General features: G+C 37.7%; 4 protein-coding genes across 5 annotated transcripts; 1 reads left to right on the top strand and 3 right to left on the bottom strand.

Annotated features, from left to right (window-relative positions):
* Nucleotides 1-358: 358 nt before the first annotated feature.
* Nucleotides 359-3,152, bottom strand: LOC18591456 (putative ubiquitin-conjugating enzyme E2 18). Its single transcript, XM_007017579.3, has 6 exons — nucleotides 2,950-3,152; nucleotides 2,694-2,797; nucleotides 2,470-2,572; nucleotides 2,287-2,350; nucleotides 758-846; nucleotides 359-651 (listed from the first exon to the last, which is right to left on the bottom strand). The coding sequence occupies exons 1-6, from the start codon at nucleotides 2,977-2,979 to the stop codon at nucleotides 556-558; spliced, it is 486 nt and encodes a 161-aa protein (XP_007017641.1). The 5' UTR covers nucleotides 2,980-3,152; the 3' UTR covers nucleotides 359-555.
* A 693-nt stretch (nucleotides 3,153-3,845) lies between these two features.
* Nucleotides 3,846-7,109, bottom strand: LOC18591455 (BEL1-like homeodomain protein 11). Its single transcript, XM_018125326.2, has 4 exons — nucleotides 5,042-7,109; nucleotides 4,569-4,948; nucleotides 4,426-4,486; nucleotides 3,846-4,319 (listed from the first exon to the last, which is right to left on the bottom strand). Exons 1-4 carry the CDS (start codon nucleotides 5,819-5,821, stop codon nucleotides 4,158-4,160), a joined length of 1,383 nt encoding a protein of 460 aa, XP_017980815.1. The 5' UTR covers nucleotides 5,822-7,109; the 3' UTR covers nucleotides 3,846-4,157.
* Nucleotides 7,110-8,610: 1,501 nt separating this feature from the next.
* LOC18591454 (BEL1-like homeodomain protein 7) lies at nucleotides 8,611-13,696 on the bottom strand. Its single transcript, XM_018126233.2, has 5 exons — nucleotides 13,039-13,696; nucleotides 10,759-11,808; nucleotides 10,133-10,509; nucleotides 9,981-10,041; nucleotides 8,611-9,648 (listed from the first exon to the last, which is right to left on the bottom strand). The coding sequence occupies exons 2-5, from the start codon at nucleotides 11,689-11,691 to the stop codon at nucleotides 8,965-8,967; spliced, it is 2,055 nt and encodes a 684-aa protein (XP_017981722.1). The 5' UTR covers nucleotides 11,692-11,808; nucleotides 13,039-13,696; the 3' UTR covers nucleotides 8,611-8,964.
* Nucleotides 13,697-14,974: 1,278 nt separating this feature from the next.
* Nucleotides 14,975-18,898, top strand: LOC18591453 (GTP-binding protein, HflX). 2 transcript variants are annotated; one of them, XM_007017572.3, is made up of 13 exons: nucleotides 14,976-15,413; nucleotides 15,492-15,634; nucleotides 15,730-15,846; nucleotides 16,011-16,125; nucleotides 16,286-16,423; nucleotides 16,581-16,676; nucleotides 16,775-16,888; nucleotides 17,295-17,363; nucleotides 17,570-17,640; nucleotides 17,748-17,841; nucleotides 18,106-18,234; nucleotides 18,348-18,437; nucleotides 18,532-18,898. In XM_007017572.3, the coding sequence occupies exons 1-13, from the start codon at nucleotides 15,048-15,050 to the stop codon at nucleotides 18,622-18,624; spliced, it is 1,635 nt and encodes a 544-aa protein (XP_007017634.3). In that variant the 5' UTR covers nucleotides 14,976-15,047; the 3' UTR covers nucleotides 18,625-18,898. The 2 variants fall into 2 exon arrangements, with proteins under 2 accessions (XP_017981265.2, XP_007017634.3); XM_018125776.2 differs by lacking the exon at nucleotides 18,532-18,898 and having other exon boundaries at nucleotides 14,975-15,413; nucleotides 18,325-18,437.
* Nucleotides 18,899-19,080: the final 182 nt, after the last annotated feature.

The following is a 19,080-nucleotide window of genomic DNA, read 5'->3' as shown; positions in this document are numbered from 1 at the left end:
CTAAAAAAAAAAGAAAATCCTCTTCTCAACCATCTAATGGAGGATTAAGAAAAAGGGCAACCAAGATATTAGGAACAAACATTTTCATTAGATAGAACTTTCAGAACTGCCAAATTCTCAACAGTTAAGAATAAGCCAAGAGGAAGAACTTCATGCGGCTATCGCCTTAACCTTATCCAAATTCCATCCCAACTTAACACTTCGCAGCGCCATCGAGTCAGAAGATTCACTCTCCAGTTGGCATAATTTAGCCTTATATATAGGTAAACGACCAACCTGCAACGAGGTGTATTGTCCTCCCACGCTGTCCTACTACAGTCAATGAGTGGGTGTATAACATGATTAAAAGAGGAACAGGTTAACATTATCTCCACTGCTGCTTGGAGGAGGCAACCACATTCAAATTAAATCTAAGTTTAATTCATAATTTCATACACAGCAAGAGAAATGTATAAGGTTACCATGGCAATTAGGGAGGGTCCATCCTCCCTTTCCCATTTTCCCTGATAAAACCCTCGGTTTTATACGCAGATTATAGATAACAGGTTTATATCATTACACTTTATCGTCATGGAACCACCATCTCGTCTCCTTGGGAGACCTGCCATTCCGACAGTTCTTAACGTATCGATCATTATCAGCTGGCCGTTGCTGCATAATGACAAAAGTAAATTCAGTATTCCAGCTTTGACTGGATAAAGACCAGACCTCGGATAACATAAACAAATGGTCAAAACGTGTAACAGTTCCAACAGACCTTCACGGTTGAGCTTGATAACATGGAGAGAATGCTGATACAGATGGAACTGACAGTCATGGCTGGGGACCAGGAATCATACAGAATATCTGCAAAATATGAACAAAATGTTGTATGTTGGTTTCTTAGATAATTGCCACATGCATATGACAAGGAAAGGTGCAAAATCGATATTAATGGCCAAGCAGTCTTTCTTGTTTTTCTACATTATTCAAGAACTTGGTACGCCTAACTGTTTTACATTAAGTCTCTATATTTGTCTCAGATGCATACCAGAAAAATAGCAGAATGACATATTATTATCAAACGGATCAGCATTAAAGTGTAATGGATCATGATATCCTGGAAGCATCAGAAACTTGACTAAATGAATACTCACATGCATATGAAGCACAAACAGCAAGAACACATTTTCAAATAAAATAATAATTGATGCATAAAACAAGCCATAACAGATTTCTTGAAGGCCAGGGAGGCTTACAATTAAAGCAAACATCTAAGAAAGAATAGTTGGAAACAAAATGCCATATCCAACGTCTACATGAAACTGACCTAATCATCAACACCTCGAGGATCATATCTAGAGTCCACAAACACAGAAGACAAACTTTCAGGGCAAACCAAATTTTACTTGCTTGTGTGATGCACCCAACATTCTTGAGAGTCAAGACTCACTCATGACTGAAATAAGTAAAGAGCTCCAAACAAGCACTTTACAAATTTTACCAACAATTTGACACTCGGAACGTATAACTATGACCAACCTCTCTTAGACATCTTCCTTTACATATTTTTCTACAAATAGTTCCATTATATGATTTAAGAAAAACAAATTCCCTTTGATAACCGGTAATGTACTTAGACTAGAGAAACTCCAAGAATAGGACAGCAACAGAAAATTTCAGTACCTCTCCACTCACCTCTGAAAGTAGAACAAGGGAGAATTATCACTTAAAAAGTATTCAGCACCACAATCAAATTGATGGTTTTTAGTGAATCTTTATATACTCACAGCTTGAGTAGGAGGAATGACGAAAATGACAACAACACAGGAAAAGTGTATAGTTCCAAAGCATAAATAATTGGCTCAAGAACTACTTTCAACAATATATAAAAGTTGCTATACCCATCATATAGCATACCACGATTTACATCCAACAAAAGCATTAACATACATCATTGACAAATTAGAGGACCTTCCACTTATGCAGTATGCCATTTCTTAAAATCTATCACCAGAATCAGAATTATCTTTAACAGAATTACATGACTACACTCTCTCAAGAAAGATGAGAGGAAACTCAAAAGAGATATGTCAAAAAGAACCACTACATTTATGATTACAAATAATCAATATCATGGCCATCGGACTTCACAAATCATCATTCTCTATCAACCGTAAACATCATACAAACTTCAAGCAATATGATTACAAAACTAGATGTTTAAAACAACTATAGTTAGCAACAAGGGAAACAACAAGTTAACAAATCGTGCTGATTAACAAAAGAATTAACACTAGCCAATACCTAAACAAATATGTCCATTGCTATAAATGTGAGGATGCAGCGGAGCCGGAGGGACAAAAATCACCTGCTCAATCAACAAAAGAATACCATAATCTTCATTCAATTGTTATTTATCTTTTCACTTTCACTAATTACTCAGTAAGAAAACAATCTAAAATGACAAAAAGGAAAGAGAAGGAGTACCTGGGGTGCCTCCATAGGGTAATGCTCGGGAAAATCAACCTGTAGTTGATAAGTTTCATTGGCATAAAGCGTTCCAGGGGCTCCGTTGACTTCGATTATCCATCTTTTGACAAAAAAATAAAACAAATTAAAGACCGAAAACCCAAATTAATCCCCCGATTAAAAGTTTAACTTTCCCGAAAAATTGAAAGAAATTGATTAAAAGAGTAGAAGAAAAAATGAACCTTTGGAGATTATCAGTAACTTTGTGCTTGAACCCAGCTGGTGGATTAACCTGCCACTCCACAAGCTCCTTCTGGAGTCTATTACATGCGATCTTGCTTAAAGCCTACGCAAAAACATATCCCCCCCAAATAATAAAAAGTCAAAAACATCAAACAAATAGAAAAACAACAAAGAAAAGAAAATCTGCCAGACGCAACCGAAACTAGGGATAATAAATAACTTAAATAAATATAGAAATAACAAAAATATCGAAACCTTGCGTGAATGAGCGGAAGAGCTTGTCATGGCTTCCGCACGAGAGAGCGAGAGAGAGACTGTACCGTCTGGTCTCTTTCTTTTTTATACTAACAGCAAACTTGGGGAAGGGCAAAGATCTGTACGATTACACTACTTTCTTCTTTGAAGAGAAATGCGAATTATGATTGGTCGAGAATTTGGGAGAGAGAGAAACAATGTTAACTAAATCGGACGATCGAGAAAATCTTTCGCTACCGTAGCGAGATAACGGAGATTCGAGATATTGGAACACTCTGATTTTTCCACGTGGCATGGGACAATTTGCTTTTGGAGTTGTTCCAATCATGTTGACTTTTTTCATTTTTGGTCGGGGGGGAGAATAGGATTCGGTAAGGTTCCTTTCATTGCAATTTGTAACTTTGTTCGAATGTACTAATAATAATAAAAAACAATTATTAATAAAAAAAAGAAAGAGAATATTTGTTGCCTAAACCATATTTAATTCTCTTCTTATGATTTCGAATCCGACCGACTACCGACATCGGATTCACCAACAAGACATGTCACCCGTCACCGGATAATCTCACCCATCATTGAGACACAGTTATATTTGCATTAATTTAAAAAATTTATCTGATTTAAAATTTTAAGAATTTATTTCGATAATTAATTATAATTTAAAGAGTTTTTTTATTGATTAAGTCTATTTCTTTTTATTAATTGGGAAACAAAATCTTGAGGAATATGGACATTGAACAAGTAGATGGATGAGGGTCGCCATCAAAATTGAAGTTCACAAAGTCATTTAATTTTTCTTATGGATTTTCACAGGGGCCAGGGGGGGGTGGGTGGCAGGCTGGACTCTAGTGAATAGGACTAAACAATATCATACAAGAATGTGAGTTGTCTGTCTGTTTATTTCAATCAAACTTTCCTTCAGTAAAAAAAAAATTTCTTTCTCTTTTACAACAAAAATGGCTTAAACACAGCAAATTCAACTGCCAAAACTGATTTCCATGTCGTGCCATGAGGAAGTTATGAGAGCTAGCTTCCACTATTAAGCTTCAAAAATGGATTGGAGACTTGAATTTTTGAGCCTAATTAGTTTTCAATCAAATCCTGGAAGAGCATTGTACAATCTGATTAGTCTAATAACCTTGGGTACAAAAACGAAAGGTGTAAGGAGCATAGATTACTATCTGTCTAAAGTGATCTTTGCTACTCTTTCAATCCTCAGCTTGATCTGCTGCAATACCTTCCCTGCCCATGGAACTGCTAGCTAATGATGGACCAGAGTCTTGAGGAGAGTCTGCAAACTCTTCTTTGTACATTTCTTCTATCATAGGCTTCCAAAGTCGAACTCGAGCATTTATAAACCAGTTTGATACCTGAATTAACAGTAATTAGACCCAGTTTGACATAAACAAAAGCATCAACTAAGCGTACACAAATAGATGATTCGTGGGTAAGTTGAATCTTGTTAAAAGGAATTACTTGATTCTTGGTCAGGCCTGTCTGTGATGCCAACATCAGCTTCTCGGAGTCTGTTGGATAACTGATAAGAACCATGAAACAAATGTTAAGAGTTGTGCTTTAAAGAATCAATGCAGGACGTGATTATACTTAGATGCACTTACGGGTGAAGGAAGTGTTCGAAAAGCCAAGACCGAAGGATTGCTACAGAGGTCTCTGGCAATCCTCTAATAGGCCTCCAAGCTTGCCTTTGGCTTGGGATCATTCCAAGCTGTTGAAGGGACAGTCGGTTGTGTCTAGAATCTCTATCAAACAGGCTAAGTTGAGATAACCCCCTGTTGATTTTCGGTAAATCCTGTGAAAACCTTTTCCTGATGACATTTATTTGAGATATTATGGCATCTCTTAGACTGCCAAAATGCCTGGACATTGCTTGGAGTGCCAAAGCAGTATAAGTCTTTGCTGATCCTACACCGGCTAGCGCTTCAAATGATGAAACCACTTCTTCCATTTGCTGGTAGTATTTCTCGTATCTGATCTCAACCTGAAAATATAACAATAATGACGTTATGAAGTAAGAAATCAAGTTAAAAAATAGTAACTGACACGACAAGATGTCCAACAGGGTCTTGCTAACCTCCTCCAGCAATCCAATGAGCTTTGCAAGTCTAATCTGAAGGTCGTGTTTTTCGGGCAATGATATCTCGTTACTGCAGAATTCTGCTTTTAATTCAGAGGAAAGTCTTGAACCTACCCCTCTGTCACCTAGATATAACTTCCCAAAAACATGATCCTCAAAATTTTTGCTGCCAACATTGACAACTTCATCTAGAAGGGACTGAGCTGGCCTTAGATACCTCGAATTCCCAATAGCAGTACCGAAAGATTCTGCTCCGTACGCAGTCGAACAAGATCGGTGTAATGAGGTGGAAGCTGAAGCAAATGTGCTAGCTGTGAAAGAGTAATCATCACTTATGTGTTCGACTCCTGGATTACAAACTTCTCTGTCTTCTGCCCCGGAAAGCAAGTAACTGGAACTTGCAATATTAGAATTTAAGGAAGGACCAAGCATGTGAGAACCCAGAGACAGTGAGAGCCTCTGAGTCTGGTGGCTCGTCTCGTTAGCTGCTCCAAGAAGGTCCATCAAGTGTCTAGTCTGGCTAATCTCAGATTCTTCTGCGACAATGGGAGCTGGAAGAAGGTCCATTGATCTAGACATTCTTTCCCCAAGAGACTGAATGCTAGGCAACAAGCCAAGGGACTGGGGAAATGTGTTGTGGTGGTTGCCTCTCAAAGCAGAGCCATAAGCACCAAAATGTTGGCCTTCGAATTGGTTTTGGCTATTAATAGAATCTGAGATAATAAAATGGTGTAGGATACTAGAAGCTGGATTTGGAGGTGAATCTCGGGAAACCATAGTAACAGAAATGGAAGTTAAAGGTTTTCAAGAGTTGCTAAAAAGCCAGGGCAAGTGGCCTTCAAATACGAGAGGCAAAAGAAACTATGAGCCTTGATTAAGGAATGAAAGAGATGCAGAATCTGGAAGTACCATTTTAAGACCAGTGAGTCACCGAGTCAACTAAAATTATTGAGCCATAGATATGGTAAGCAAAGCAAAGACAAATTACCATTCCACGTGACAAGCATTAAAAGCGGGTAATGGGTAAGACTCAGATTGAAGCAAGGTGAATATATTCAGCAATCGATAACAAGTACAAAGCCGTAAGTTGCTGGGCATTAAACACAGGTCCACCTGAAGTAATGGCTGACAGGTCTGAAATGGAAATCTGTACTGCCTTTTGCACCCAAAGCAAGTAAGATCTAGAGCCACAAAGAGATCCCAGAATCAGTAGCCACAAGTAAGAATACAATCAGCTCAGTTGCTTTTCCTTGGTAAGCAAAACCGTTTTAAAACTAAGCTGGAAGCAAACCTTGTTGAGGATTCACAAATTGAAATGGGAACCGGGGGAAAGGGAGGGAAAGGAAACAAGGAGTTTCAGTGTGGCAAAGCATGGAGAAGGGAAAAGTAGGGAAGGGGTTGAAGTACAGGAACGGTATTACTGAAAACAAGACAAAGAAATAAACTAATGAGCCATTTGTAACTAACTGAAGCCCTGATTGGGAGAATTAAGGAACTAATGATAAAGTTGAAAAGATAGTGGAACTCACTTGTCTTTAATAAGCAGGAAAAATGAATGGGAAAGCAAGCAACAAAGCATCTGTCAGTAGGTGGAAAACTGCAAATACCTTTGTTGATGGCAGTAACAAATACTAATAATGCATAGAGGAAAAAGAATGACTTTTATCTCTCCCTCAGAGAAAAAAGAAAGGGATTAGGTCTAAATCTAATCAGCCAAAAGCTAGAAGACCTAGATACATAGACCTCTGCTAGTTCTTCAAAAAGGCAAATGTAATTGGCCAAGAAGAAATGAATAAGATGACAGGGAAAGATGGTCCCCAACTTCTTCCCTGACCATAAAACAACAAGCAAAAGCATCAATCCTTCAGCTTTATTGCCTGCAGTTACATTTCTTTGGGAGACTCAAAAGTACTTTCAGCTCAAAAACAGTGTAAACTCTGTCTCTCGCTTGTCACACAAGGAGAGCTCTCAATATGTTAAATTCTTCTGTGGACTGCGTTGCTGTAATCTGCAAAAGGAGGAGAAAAAGTGGGCTATCTTTTGCACACTCCCAGTTTTAAGATTGTTTGCTTGTGAGTCTGTAAACCATATGGGAATATATAACTTTTTCCTGTTAGCTGTTGTAGTCATGCATAGAGATGTTGAAAGGACAATGAAAATCACTATCTTTCGAGGACGTGCAGGGAAAATGAAAAATGGGTTCTTGTGCTGTCATAGAAAGGGAGAGAGAGAGAGAGAGAGACCAAAAAGGCTGGCAATTGAATTCGGTTTGAAAAGAAGTGAGCTGATTAGATTGATTCTGGGTGTGGTGTGATCTTTTGGGCTGGTCTGTTTGGATGTTTTAAGTAATGATTGCAACTTTGTTCCTTTGGCCTCCTTCAGTTGTCGCCCTCTGGTTCCGTAACCCTGTTGTTTTTCGGGACCTGAAAGGCCCCCACTCTCTTCATAGGTTAAAAGCGTGCAATATCTGAAACATTTCGCCATACTGCTAACGTAAAACAATACTGCTGCAAGCATTATCGCCCATGTTAAACTCCATTAACCCCTCGTTTTCCACTAGAGTTTATTAACATCACCCAGATGTTACTCCAGTCATCTTAACTTGGGAGGTAACTGGCAATCAGTTGCCATTTTTAGACTGAAAAAGAAAAGAACATGGCCCTCTCAACCAAGGAACAGGCCTCTTGAAGAAGAAAGATGCACTAACCGAGCATTATTGTCATTCACAGTCCCACGTCCTGTGCAAACTTCGCTAGGTTGCCCAGCTATCTGTACTTCCATAGTTTAACCCATGTACATTGAAACTTGAATGGGGAATTTGGTCCAGAAATTGTGCATTTTAGCTGAAAACTCTAATAAGCCTACCATATCAAGTGTCGGGGGAAAAAAAGGCAAAAGAATGTGTATCACTGTTTTAGAAACTCTTGCATAAAATTCAGTTGTACCTAGTGCAAAGTGCAAACTTGTATCCAAAATGAGCACTTCAAAAGTAGATATCAATGATAATAGATTAGAATGAAGGATGAAGGTACTTCAGCCAATGGGGGAGGGATACAAAGAAAGATGCAAAAATCAGAACATGTTTCAAGCTCAAGGTCAGATTGCAGGTAAGGAAAAGGGAAAGGCCAAATGGAGTAATGGACGAGGAAAAGAGGAAGGAATACAGGGTATTGAGTTGATTAGCAAGGCCACACGGTCCACGAACAGAGCCATTAATTCAAAAGGACCACCATTGCAATCCGAGGATAGAACATATACATGCACCCACCATGGTCAGGCTAATATCCTCAGACCATTGCCCAGATATTGCAACATTAGTACCTGTGACGACTCAAGGAAAAACGGATGGAACAAGCAGCAAAGAGATGAAATTTACACATTAATGGCATTTGGTTATTGTGCCATGTGTATCTCAATTCTATATTTCTGCACAAGATATGACAAAAACACATGCATACCTTATCTGTAACGAACACATATGTATAGATATTAGGTTTCCAAAGTTCACATTTTTCACCCTGGATCTTGAGATAATTGCCATGCATTCTCATTAGCTTGTGTACTAGTTATTTCTAACCACATTTATTTCCAAAATAGCATACATCAGTATCACACTTGAGATTACTTGTACAAAGAATCCTTATTCAGCAGAACACAGAAGGCTATACCAATCTTACCATATCTTTACAGATGTATACACCTACTACACCAATCTATTTGTATGTTACAAATGGGTATCATATACCCAATATCTATATTCTATCATGATAATGCTGCGTCTTTCTCATCTCTGCTAAAACATGGAACCCAAAGTAACACATCAAAGGCTTGCTTTTTCTGTTTTGGTTTGTCATCATATCACGTGATCCATTTCCTAACAATTAGGTATCCCCGTCCATAAAGCTTGATGTGGACATTCTTCAGACTACGAAATCATGTAATATATGGGGATTTCCAAACCTGTCTTGTTGATTTCCTGGATCCATGCAATGAAAGTCCACTGTCTCTGGCCCCACAGAAGAAGCCACCTTGCTGTTACCTCTCATATTGGTCTCTCCAGATATGGGAAAGACATTATTATTTTCATGATGCTGTAAACCAAGTGCAAGTGACACTTGGCCACCAACTGTAAAACCACTCAACTTTGTTAAATCATACATGGTATCACCAGCCACAAAGGTACCACGACCATGCTGGCTGGATGGGATGACTGTATCTGGATAAGGGCTATGGCTCTCCATGTTACTCCTATTGTCAACCTGTAATTTCATCCCAGCAGGTGAGCCAGTATCTCCAATAGCATTATTTTGAAACATTGATCTTGCAATAGGCCTGTTCAGTTCTACATCTGGGATATGATCAGGTTTCTGGTGTTGAATTTGTCCTGGTTGGACATTATCGGCATCAGCAACTTTGGATGTCATACTCTCCTGCAATTCTTCTCCCCTATCCTCAGATGCAGAAGAATTTTCTCTAGTTGCTTTGGCTGCATTTTCTAAGGAAGATTTGAAGTTTGAGTCCATTTCACCAAACTCTTCTTTGTACATCTCCTCAATCATGGGCTTCCAAAGACGCACCCTCGCATTAATGAACCAGTTTGCAACCTGCTCCAGTCAAACCATTAGTAACTGTACATATGAGCGGAAACAAAAGCACGTTAAAATAGATGAACGAATTATTCATCTTGACAAGTGAGCAAGACATGTGCAGAGGAGTCCCCACATCAGAGAAGAAACTGATAGATTAATTCCTCTACTAAATGTGTTGCTAATTAATGATGCACACTTTTTTTTGGTAGGAGTAATAAACTAAGGTTTAGATTGGCTGGTTAGTCAATAGGTGGATACCAAAATTAACCGTGGATGTTAATGATACAACAAGAAAACTAGGATACACATGATTTACAGGTCAGATAACTGGGTTTCCATCTCTTTACCTGGTTTCTGGTCAGGCCTGTCTGTTTTGCGAGCATGATTTTCTCCGAATCCTTTGGGTAGCTGGTCAAAACCAAATTCAGGAAGGGTTAGTGAACCAAAGTTCTTGGTATTTTGCAAGTAAAATAGGTACAATAAGGATCAAAGCACATACGGGTGGAGAAAATGCTCAAAAAGCCAAGCACGAAGGATTGAAACAGAGCTTTCTGGAAGCCCTCTTTGAGGCCTCCAAGCATTTCGCATCACACCAAGTTGCTGAAGAGCTCTTTGTTGTCTGAGTTGATGATCCACATAGCGGAGACGAGGTATTGCTCCTCCTTGATTGTTTGATGAATTTTCTTGCTCTCCAAGGCTTCTCTGAATCAGTTGAATTTGGCCACTGATTGCATCATGCAAACAGCGGAAGTGGCGGGAAATTGTCTGTAGGGCTAGTGCAGTGTATGGTTTGGCTGCACCAGAACCAGCTACGAAGTCAAAAGAAGACACCACAATTTTCATTTGATGGTAATATTGCCTGTATCTTCTATCAACCTATAACAAAAGCATGACCATTAGTAATCTTCCAAAACAGGTAAAGCTCAACTAAAACACATATAAGATAGTTTCCAAGATGTGATAAAGAACAGAATAATTCAACCAAAGAAAAGCAGTCACCAAGAAAAGTGAAAGCTAAATCAAACAAGAAACACTACAAAGGCAGGCATGCCAGCAAAAGAAATTATTCAAACCAAATATAAGTAGAAAAAGGAAATGTATAGCACAATGGAAGGGGGTGCTCACCTCATCCAGCATGGACAAGAGTTTTGTCTTCTTGTTCTGCAAATCTTGCCGCTCTGCAGGTGATATCTCAGAAGAGGAGTTGTTAACTGACTCACTAGGTTCTGATGACATCCCATTGGATGATTTCGGTTGAGAGCTTATATTTTTATCCAAATCAGGCTGTTTCAAAGCTTTTCGTATATTCATCACTTCATCAAGCAACTCTTGAGCCACCCTGAGATATTTGGAGTTTGAAATAGTATTTGCAAAACCTGACTCAAATTGATATATATCAGAATGCATCTGTTTGTTACTTATTGAGCCCTGAGGGTTAGACAAAGCATCTGTTTCAAATGCATCATTGTTGCCTCCAGGAAAGCCAAATTGCACGCCATCAGAAATTTTCAACTCCTTACTTCTTTTGCTCTCATCACCAGTACAAAGAATTGTCCCCTTTCCTGAAAATGGAAGATGCCCACTAAAGAACGAAGAATAACCCTGGTATTGATACTGAAATGGAGGTATTGAAACTCCAGAAGATATATGTGAGCCAAGACTTAGAGATAGTCCCTGAGATTGAGAACTCTGTTCACCATCTAGAACACTCCTTGGTAGTACAGGGGGATCTCCTGCTACAGGGTTGCATAATGAATTGCTTGTTGTAATGTTTAACTGCCCATCAACAGCTTGCAAACTCACAGTGTCACTTGAGGGTGGAATGAATGACATTTCATTTCTACCACCAATAGATGGAATTTGAACACAGTTCTGTAGAGACAAAGAACTCCCAGACAAGATTTCTGAGAATGCCCCAGCAGACGAAGCTTGGTTCAGATATATTGAGTTACCAGGAAGGGAAGATGATCCAAGATAAGAGTCAGGCTTTTGGTCCCCCAGATATGTAGTTGATAAATTGTCTCTTTGGTAGCTTAAAGTTGGATAATATGTAGCCATAATTTGCTTCCTTATGTTTGGCAGGAAAGAAATGATAAAGCATTACCAGTCTCCACAAATCAAATGATTGCTAAAAAAGGGGTACCTCCCAATAAAACAGTGATCAGCTAATAGATCCTGATAAAACAAAAACATAATAACATATATGAGAGATCTTTCAAAGTCCCAAATATATCAACAAATCCAAAGCTAGATCATTGCATCATTGTTCTTAGCTCATGTAATATCTGCCAAAGAATTTAGAATCAAAAGAGCAGAAGCACCACAACAGCCATGTGAAAATGACATGTTGCCCCATGGCATGAAAGTGCAGTAACAAGGTCAGTTGCTTAAGTTTTAAAGCACTTTAAGCAGAATCAGCCGTGAGAAATTCCCAACAAAACAAAATCCAAATTTCTACCAACTGACTTGTTTTGCATCTAAACACTTCTCCCTCAAAAGAGAAAATGGAAAAGCTGAGAATAGTTTAATACTAACAAAAAAGCAAAAGAATAATTGCCTAAAACTGCATTAAACCACAACCCAAGATTAACCAAAATAGTTTTTCAATAGCTCCACAAGGTACACCAAACATGTAAATTCAGTAAAACCGAAAATTCTTTATTTTTTCTGGGAATATTTCTTTTTCTTCTATTTTAAGCTTCCTTTTTATCTTTTTATGAAGACCATCCCTTAGTTCATGTTTAGATTCTACTATCTTGCATCAATTCAATTAGAGAAACAGCAAAATCCTATCCGAGCTTAAATTCAGATATTCTTCCGAGGGTAAAGGAATCAGGTAACCATAGATATAAAAAGGTAAGCCATAATCATTTAAGGGAGGAAATTCACAGGTTTAAAGGAAAAAGAGAGAAAAAAAAAAAAAAACAAGAAGTACGACTTTTCTTTTTGGCTTTTCACTCTATCCCATTTCTTCCTATCATCATCACTATCAGTCTATCACCATCATCATGAAATACCCACTGGTCCTGAAAACAGAACCATCACAGTCAAACTCAGAGAAACATTTTCATTGCCAAACCCCCTCATCCCCTTCTTTTCTATTATAAACCAACTAAAAGAAAACAGAATAAACAAAAAAAAAAAACAAATTACCAATACCCAGAAGAAGCTCAAAACCCCATTTAATCCCACATACCCCTAAAGCAGAAGCTTTGAAACTGTCTTCTTTTCAGCACCATCATGCACTCTGGGTACTAAAACTCAACCCCAAAAGCTAAAAACAATTTCTTTTTAACTTATGACAGTCTTCAATCAATCAATCATTACAGCTCTCAGAAAACAAAGCAAAAGGATGAAGAGAATGACAAAAAATAAATTAAAAAAAAAAAGGTGAAAGTGAATTACCTGAAAGCCCCCCAAAGAGAAGCTGCGCCTCTTGCGGGGAGCAGAAAGAAAGAAACTTGAAAGCAGCAAGACAAAAACCAATCCCAAGAGATACAATCCCAAACGCAACCAACCTCCTTATCATTGGAACATTGACACCAACCCAAGAAATAATATTAAATTACTCCACTCAATACAAATAAAAAATATATATATTGACGACAACAACTGTGATATTTTATTCTAACAAACGATCATGATAATAAGGAAGAAGAATATTAAAGAACAAACAGTTCCCCTCGTCAATCCTTCCAGGGATCTCACGTGTAACAAAAAAAACAAGACAGAAACAAAAGGGGAAAGCTGTGCTGTAGCCTTTTTTAATGTTATTTTATTCTTTTTGGGAAAAAATTAGAAAGTTGTTTGAAGGCAAGGGAGGCAAAATGGAAACAAAACCAGGAAAAAAAAAAGTGGGAAGCTGCTGTATGGTGGGTGTTGTTTGATTCATTCATTCATTGCTTAAGAGAGTTCAAAAGCTAACTACCAGTTGGTAGACCTATTACCCGCCCTTAAGCCTCCTTTTAACGCATAAAAATGGTGTCTTTCCCTTCTCACTTCTCTCTCTCTCTTTCTCTTGCTTTTCTAAGGTGTAGGAAGCATCTAAAGCTATCCCATTGGTCGATTCATAGTTGGGTTTTTCTTCTAAAAAATAACAAAATTATAAAAAAAAATAAAAGAAATTGAGAATGTGATTGATAGACTAATGTTTAGGGGGAAGAGGAGAGGGAAGAGAGTTAGCTGTACTTTGCAGTTGGTGAGAGTGACAAACTTACACGTTATTTCCACGCGTATGCTTCCATACGCTAGCGGCTAACGGCTAACTAAACCAATTTTTCTTCTTTGTTTTATATAATTTTTGGTGGGTGATTTGAGTGTTTATGTGTCACTTTAACAACATGAATCATGGGATTCTATCTAATTCTCGACCCACCTTTTAAAAGCTGAAAATTATTGCTTCTCAAAAGGAAAAAAATATGTAAATTACCAACAATTAGTATATAAATATGAATATGTGTATATTTGATGTATTAAATAATTATAAATAATTTAGTGTATGAAATGTTTGTTGCCTTTTAAAAGTAAAAAGAAAGGAAAACCCAAACTCTTCTCCTTTGTTTATGTTTTATATGACAAATAAATAAATTTTGCTTAAAAAATAAGGGAAAATGTTCTCCTCTTCACAATCAATGAACAAAACTTTTCAAAGTGAAATTAAATAACCAATAAAGATTATACAATGTATTGAATATATATATATATAACTTGAAATTCCATATAATTCATGCAATTGCTTTACAAAAAGGAAGGGGGGGGGGGGGGGGGGGGATGTGGTTGGGTTAACAAAAGGAATAGAATATTAGGCACATACAATGTGTTGCTCATGTTTCATGTACCCTTTTGCTTTTTTTTTTCTTTTCATTGGATTCTAACTTAAATGGGGATATGTATATTTTTAGTCTATGGTTTTCTGACAAAGACCAAACTTACTATTTTTCAATTTCGGGGAATAAAGGATATGGGATTATTCGGAAAAATTCCACACAATTATTGGATATAATCCTTAGAAAGAGCATATTTTTTCTTATTGCTTAGGTTGAAGATTCTATTTGATGCAATTAGCAAAAGAATAAAATAAAAAAAATACTTACAACTTGGAAGCTTGGAAATTGGAATATTTGGCAATATGGGAGGAAAAACAGAATAATACCAACCAAAATGGGCTGGATATGGGCCTGATAAAATTAGCCCAGGCCTGCAATGAAGACTAGCCCGTGACCCCTAAAGAAGTGTTCAGGTTGGGCTAACCATAGAGCCCGCTAAGTTCAAATAAAACGACGTCGAAGCAAAACAAAAAATCGGGGGCGTTAAGTGAAACCTGGATAAACCACACAAAAAAAAAAAAAAAGGGATAAACGGTATTTGAAAATTGAAGATTCCAGCACTGAAATCTGGCAAAAGAATACTCTATCATGAGCTTATGTTTCTGTTCTCTGATTCGTTCTTCGCCTTTGATTTACGACTCCAATTTTCCATGGAATTTGAATCTCAACCGCTCAACTTACCCTATCAGTTTTTCTGTACACGGCAATAGCAGGAATCTCGTTGCGCGAGTTGTTCAACATGGACTCGAAGTCAATAACATTTCTTTGCCGAGTCCGACAATCGAGGCCGAGGAAGAAAAGGAAGTGATTCGTGAACTCGGTACTGGAGCCGCCGGCGCTGAATTGGTGGAACATGAACCGAAACCAGTGAGAGTTAGGAAGAAGAGAGCTGGTGATGATGATAATGATGATGAGAGCTTTGAGGATAGATTCAAGCTACGAAATGGGAAGGAGGTAATTTTTTTTTTTTGGATTTATCAGTTCAAATTTTGGGGAAAAACTTGGAAATTTTTTAAATTATTTATTTTGAAGGTTTTTGAAGAGAAAGCTTATTTAGTGGGCGTGGAGAGAAAAGGCGAGACTTTGGATTCGTTTGGCATCGAGGAGTCGCTTAAGGAGCTGGCTCAGCTGGCCGACACTGCTGGGCTCATGGTCGTTGGTTCAACTTATCAGAAGTAAGAGTTTCTTTTCAAATGTTTGGTCACAAAATCAAATTGCATTTTATTTTCTAAGCTTAAAGTTGTCTTATTTATGGTATTTTACCATGCAGATTATCTTCTCCCAGCCCGAGGACATACATAGGATCAGGAAAGGTTGCAGAAATTAAGAGCGCAACTCATGCTTTTGGGGTTGAGACTGTAATTTTTGATGATGAGCTCTCACCGGGGTAAGGTTTGTAATAATTTTCTTAGTTTTCATCGTTTCTTGCTTAGAGTGTTCTAATGGGGTAAAATATTATTTGGGAGGTTAGTTATTTGGACCTTATGAAATTGACATGAAACCTTCATAATTTAATACAATCTCTCATCTGAGTCTGTTATCAAATTTCAGGCAATTGCGCAATTTGGAAAAGGCTTTCGGTGGGGATGTCAGAGTTTGTGATCGAACTGCTCTTATCCTGGATATCTTTAACCAGAGAGCAGCAACACATGAAGCAGCTTTACAGGCAAGTTCAGATTGTGCTTCTATTCCTTCTATAAATGAAAAGAGAGAGGTCATAGCTGATATTAGATTGAAGTTGGTAAAATCTTTGTGTACTGAAAATGAAAATAAGCAAAAGAAGAAATAATCTTTATATTTGTTACTCAAGTTATGGGGCTTTCTAGGTTGCATTGGCTCAAATGGAATACCAATTGCCGCGTCTTACTAGAATGTGGACTCACCTTGAGCGTCAAGCGGGAGGAAAGGTGAAGGGCATGGGTGAGAAACAAATTGAAGTGGACAAGCGTATCTTACGTACTCAAGTAAGCAACGATTGTTTTTCCAATTTTTTACAGATAAATATCTGCTGCTCTAGAAACTCAAACTTGTATAGATACCTAGTGCAAACTGGCGACCTTCTCTAATACTTTTTAACTGCAAAGCTGTTGTTCCCATGACTTAACTTATTTGCTTTGCTAGATTGGGGTTCTCAAAAAAGAGCTTGAATCTGTTCGAAAACATCGAAAACAATACAGAAACCGCCGGTTTTCTGTACCTGTTCCTGTAGTATCTTTGGTGAGTAGATAGCTTGATTTTTTAATTTTTAATACAAGGCCAGTTTCTTTTGTTGCTGTTCTGTTTCTGGACTCATAAGCCGATTGAAAACATTGTAGGTTGGATACACTAATGCTGGCAAGAGTACACTTTTAAATCAATTGACTGGTGCTAATGTTCTATCTGAAGACCGGCTCTTTGCAACCCTTGATCCAACAACAAGAAGGGTTCAGGTCAGTCAAATATGTTCGGAAAACCTATTGTACAGCTTGCTTTCAAGCTAGTCTGTTCTTTTTATGTAATTGAGTAGTTAGAGAAGGAGATTTAAATAAAATAAAGTTGTCCAGGCAATAGCTAGAAGTTTTCTCTATCTAAATCCATACCATTACTATGTGCATTTTTTTTTTCACTATCTAGAGCAGAAGGCAACTATGTATTGCTAGAAAAGAACTGAGAGATTGAAGAAGTTATGTAGCATGATTTACGTATACCAACTTTAGCTTTATACACCTGTGTCAAATACATGCTTCCCGAACGAAATCAGTTTATAAATATCTGACATTGAATTGAGTATGTGCAGTTTTGTTATCGATCATCATCAGTAACATGATAATCTTGTTTCTGTTGTGTGGTGTCCAGATGAAAAATGGAAGCGAATTTCTTCTTACAGACACTGTTGGTTTCATCCAAAAGTTGCCAACTACCCTGGTAAGGCCCCTCACTTTTGGAAATGAGTATGTTAGGAGGAGCTCCTTTCATGGTATGTATGGAGGAGAGTGCCTGCTGATTTTAAGTACTTTATGTGCAATTAATTCACTGTGAAAGATGTTTCTATTGTATACTTAATACCAAATTCTAAATTGAGTGGAGCCCAAAAACTCATGCCATTTCTGTCTAATGATTGCTTCATACAGGTTGCTGCCTTCAGAGCAACATTGGAGGAGATATCAGAGTCTTCTCTTCTAGTGCATGTGGTGGACATCAGGTAATATTTTCAAGCTGTGGGCTATCTCTAGTTTTGCTTTTTCTTTTTTATTCCTCCCTCTCTCTCTCTCAAATTTATCAACTTACAATGCTCTCTATGAAGTTCAGCCATCCCCTAGCAGAGCAGCAGATAGATGCTGTGGAAAAAGTTCTTTCAGAACTAGATGTCTCTGCAATTCCAAGGTTAATGGTCTGGAACAAGGTAATGGAGATATTCTCTATCTCTGAGTTATTAAGAATTAAAACATGAAAAATGAAACAATTTGACCTATTTCCCTCTGTGTACTTGTGATCTGTATAATCTGACTTGATATATTTATGCTTGAATTCCTAATTATTGGAGGCATTGAGCTTATCTGTGATGTTGATGATATAATATTTTTTCGTTTGTGCATTTTTCTTAAGTTTTCCTTTTTGTAACATGAACTTAAGGTTGAAAATCTCTAAATGCTGCTGCTTATGCCAGGTTGATAGGGTTAGTGATCCACAAAGAATCAAGTTGGAAGCAGAGAGAAGTGAAGATGTTGTTTGTGCATCCGCTTTGACTGGTGATGGCTTACAGGAATTCTGCAATGCGGTGCAAGAAAAGTTGAAGGTACTAATTTGATATCAATGGTTAAATGTCCTTGAAACTTGAAGATAGTTGAGTCTGTTCAATCCTGAATTTGAACTCTGTTTTACTTAGTGAGGAAATGTTCTTTGGAATAGGATTCAATGGTTCCAGTGGAAGCCTTAGTCCCGTTTGACAAAGGAGAGCTTCTCAATACCATACATCAGGTTGGAATGGTGGAGAAAACTGTAAGTGTTACCTAAATATTAAGCGAATCTAATTTTCATTCATTCATAAGGAGAACTAATTCTGCTGTTGTTCTGTAATTCCTGATTTTTGCAGGAATATACTGAGAATGGTACATTGGTCAAGGCTTTTGTCCCCCTTCGTTTTGCCAGGCTGCTTACCCCAGTGAGGCAGCTGTGTAAATTATAACTTCAACTTTCTCGAATGTGTCGTGACCTTTTAACACTTCGTGTCATCATAAAATATATCATGTGTTGACAAAAAGCAATTACCCTCAATGGATTTGTAAGGAGAGGGAAAAAAAAAAGAGTAAGGAGAGAGAAAGGGGAATAGGGAGACAGAACAGTGATTGTTCAGGAGACCAGTGTGTATAGAAAACCAAACTTTGTACAATTGTATCCTTAAACGATGTAACAGATCTTGACAGCAATGAAAGGAATTCTAATTCTCTTCCAGAATACAATTTCAACTTCATGTGTAAATTTGAGATGCCAGATTACTAGCCTTTAAATGAAACAGCAAGTCTAGTAGAAGGAAACCAAGAGCTAGCATTCATCGATGATTGATGTTGTCTCAGAAGGTATGTGATGAAGTAGATGAATCTAAAAGGCTAACGAGCTAAGAAGATTATCATTTTATCTAAAA

This window comes from Theobroma cacao, chromosome 8 (assembly GCF_053813885.1).
Source record: "Theobroma cacao isolate CCN51 chromosome 8, ASM5381388v1, whole genome shotgun sequence".
Lineage (NCBI taxonomy): Eukaryota > Viridiplantae > Streptophyta > Magnoliopsida > Malvales > Malvaceae > Theobroma > Theobroma cacao.
The sequence above is the reverse complement of the archived record's forward strand: the minus strand, read 5'-3'. Positions and strand labels throughout refer to the sequence as shown.

Excerpts from the sequence above, each read along its gene's own strand:
- LOC18591456 (XM_007017579.3), bottom strand. The coding sequence starts at position 2,979 with ATGACAAGCTCTTCCGCTCATTCACGCAAG. Across the intron at positions 2,573-2,693 it reads GTTACTGATAATCTCCAAAG|ATGGATAATCGAAGTCAACG; the intron begins GTTCATTTTTTC and ends TTTTGTCAAAAG. Across the intron at positions 652-757 it reads TATCAAGCTCAACCGTGAAG|CAACGGCCAGCTGATAATGA; the intron begins GTCTGTTGGAAC and ends GTCATTATGCAG.
- LOC18591455 (XM_018125326.2), bottom strand. The coding sequence starts at position 5,821 with ATGGTTTCCCGAGATTCACCTCCAAATCCAGCTTCTAGTATCCTACAC. Across the intron at positions 4,949-5,041 it reads TCATTGGATTGCTGGAGGAG|GTTGAGATCAGATACGAGAA; the intron begins GTTAGCAAGACC and ends TTATATTTTCAG. Across the intron at positions 4,487-4,568 it reads TTCGAACACTTCCTTCACCC|TTATCCAACAGACTCCGAGA; the intron begins GTAAGTGCATCT and ends GGTTCTTATCAG.
- LOC18591454 (XM_018126233.2), bottom strand. The coding sequence starts at position 11,691 with ATGGCTACATATTATCCAACTTTAAGCTACCAAAGAGACAATTTATCA. Across the intron at positions 10,510-10,758 it reads TCTTGTCCATGCTGGATGAG|GTTGATAGAAGATACAGGCA; the intron begins GTGAGCACCCCC and ends CTTTTGTTATAG. Across the intron at positions 10,042-10,132 it reads TTTGAGCATTTTCTCCACCC|CTACCCAAAGGATTCGGAGA; the intron begins GTATGTGCTTTG and ends GGTTTTGACCAG.
- LOC18591453 (XM_007017572.3), top strand. The coding sequence starts at position 15,048 with ATGAGCTTATGTTTCTGTTCTCTGATTCGTTCTTCGCCTTTGATTTAC. Across the intron at positions 15,635-15,729 it reads GTTGGTTCAACTTATCAGAA|ATTATCTTCTCCCAGCCCGA; the intron begins GTAAGAGTTTCT and ends TTTACCATGCAG. Across the intron at positions 16,677-16,774 it reads CTGTTCCTGTAGTATCTTTG|GTTGGATACACTAATGCTGG; the intron begins GTGAGTAGATAG and ends AAAACATTGTAG.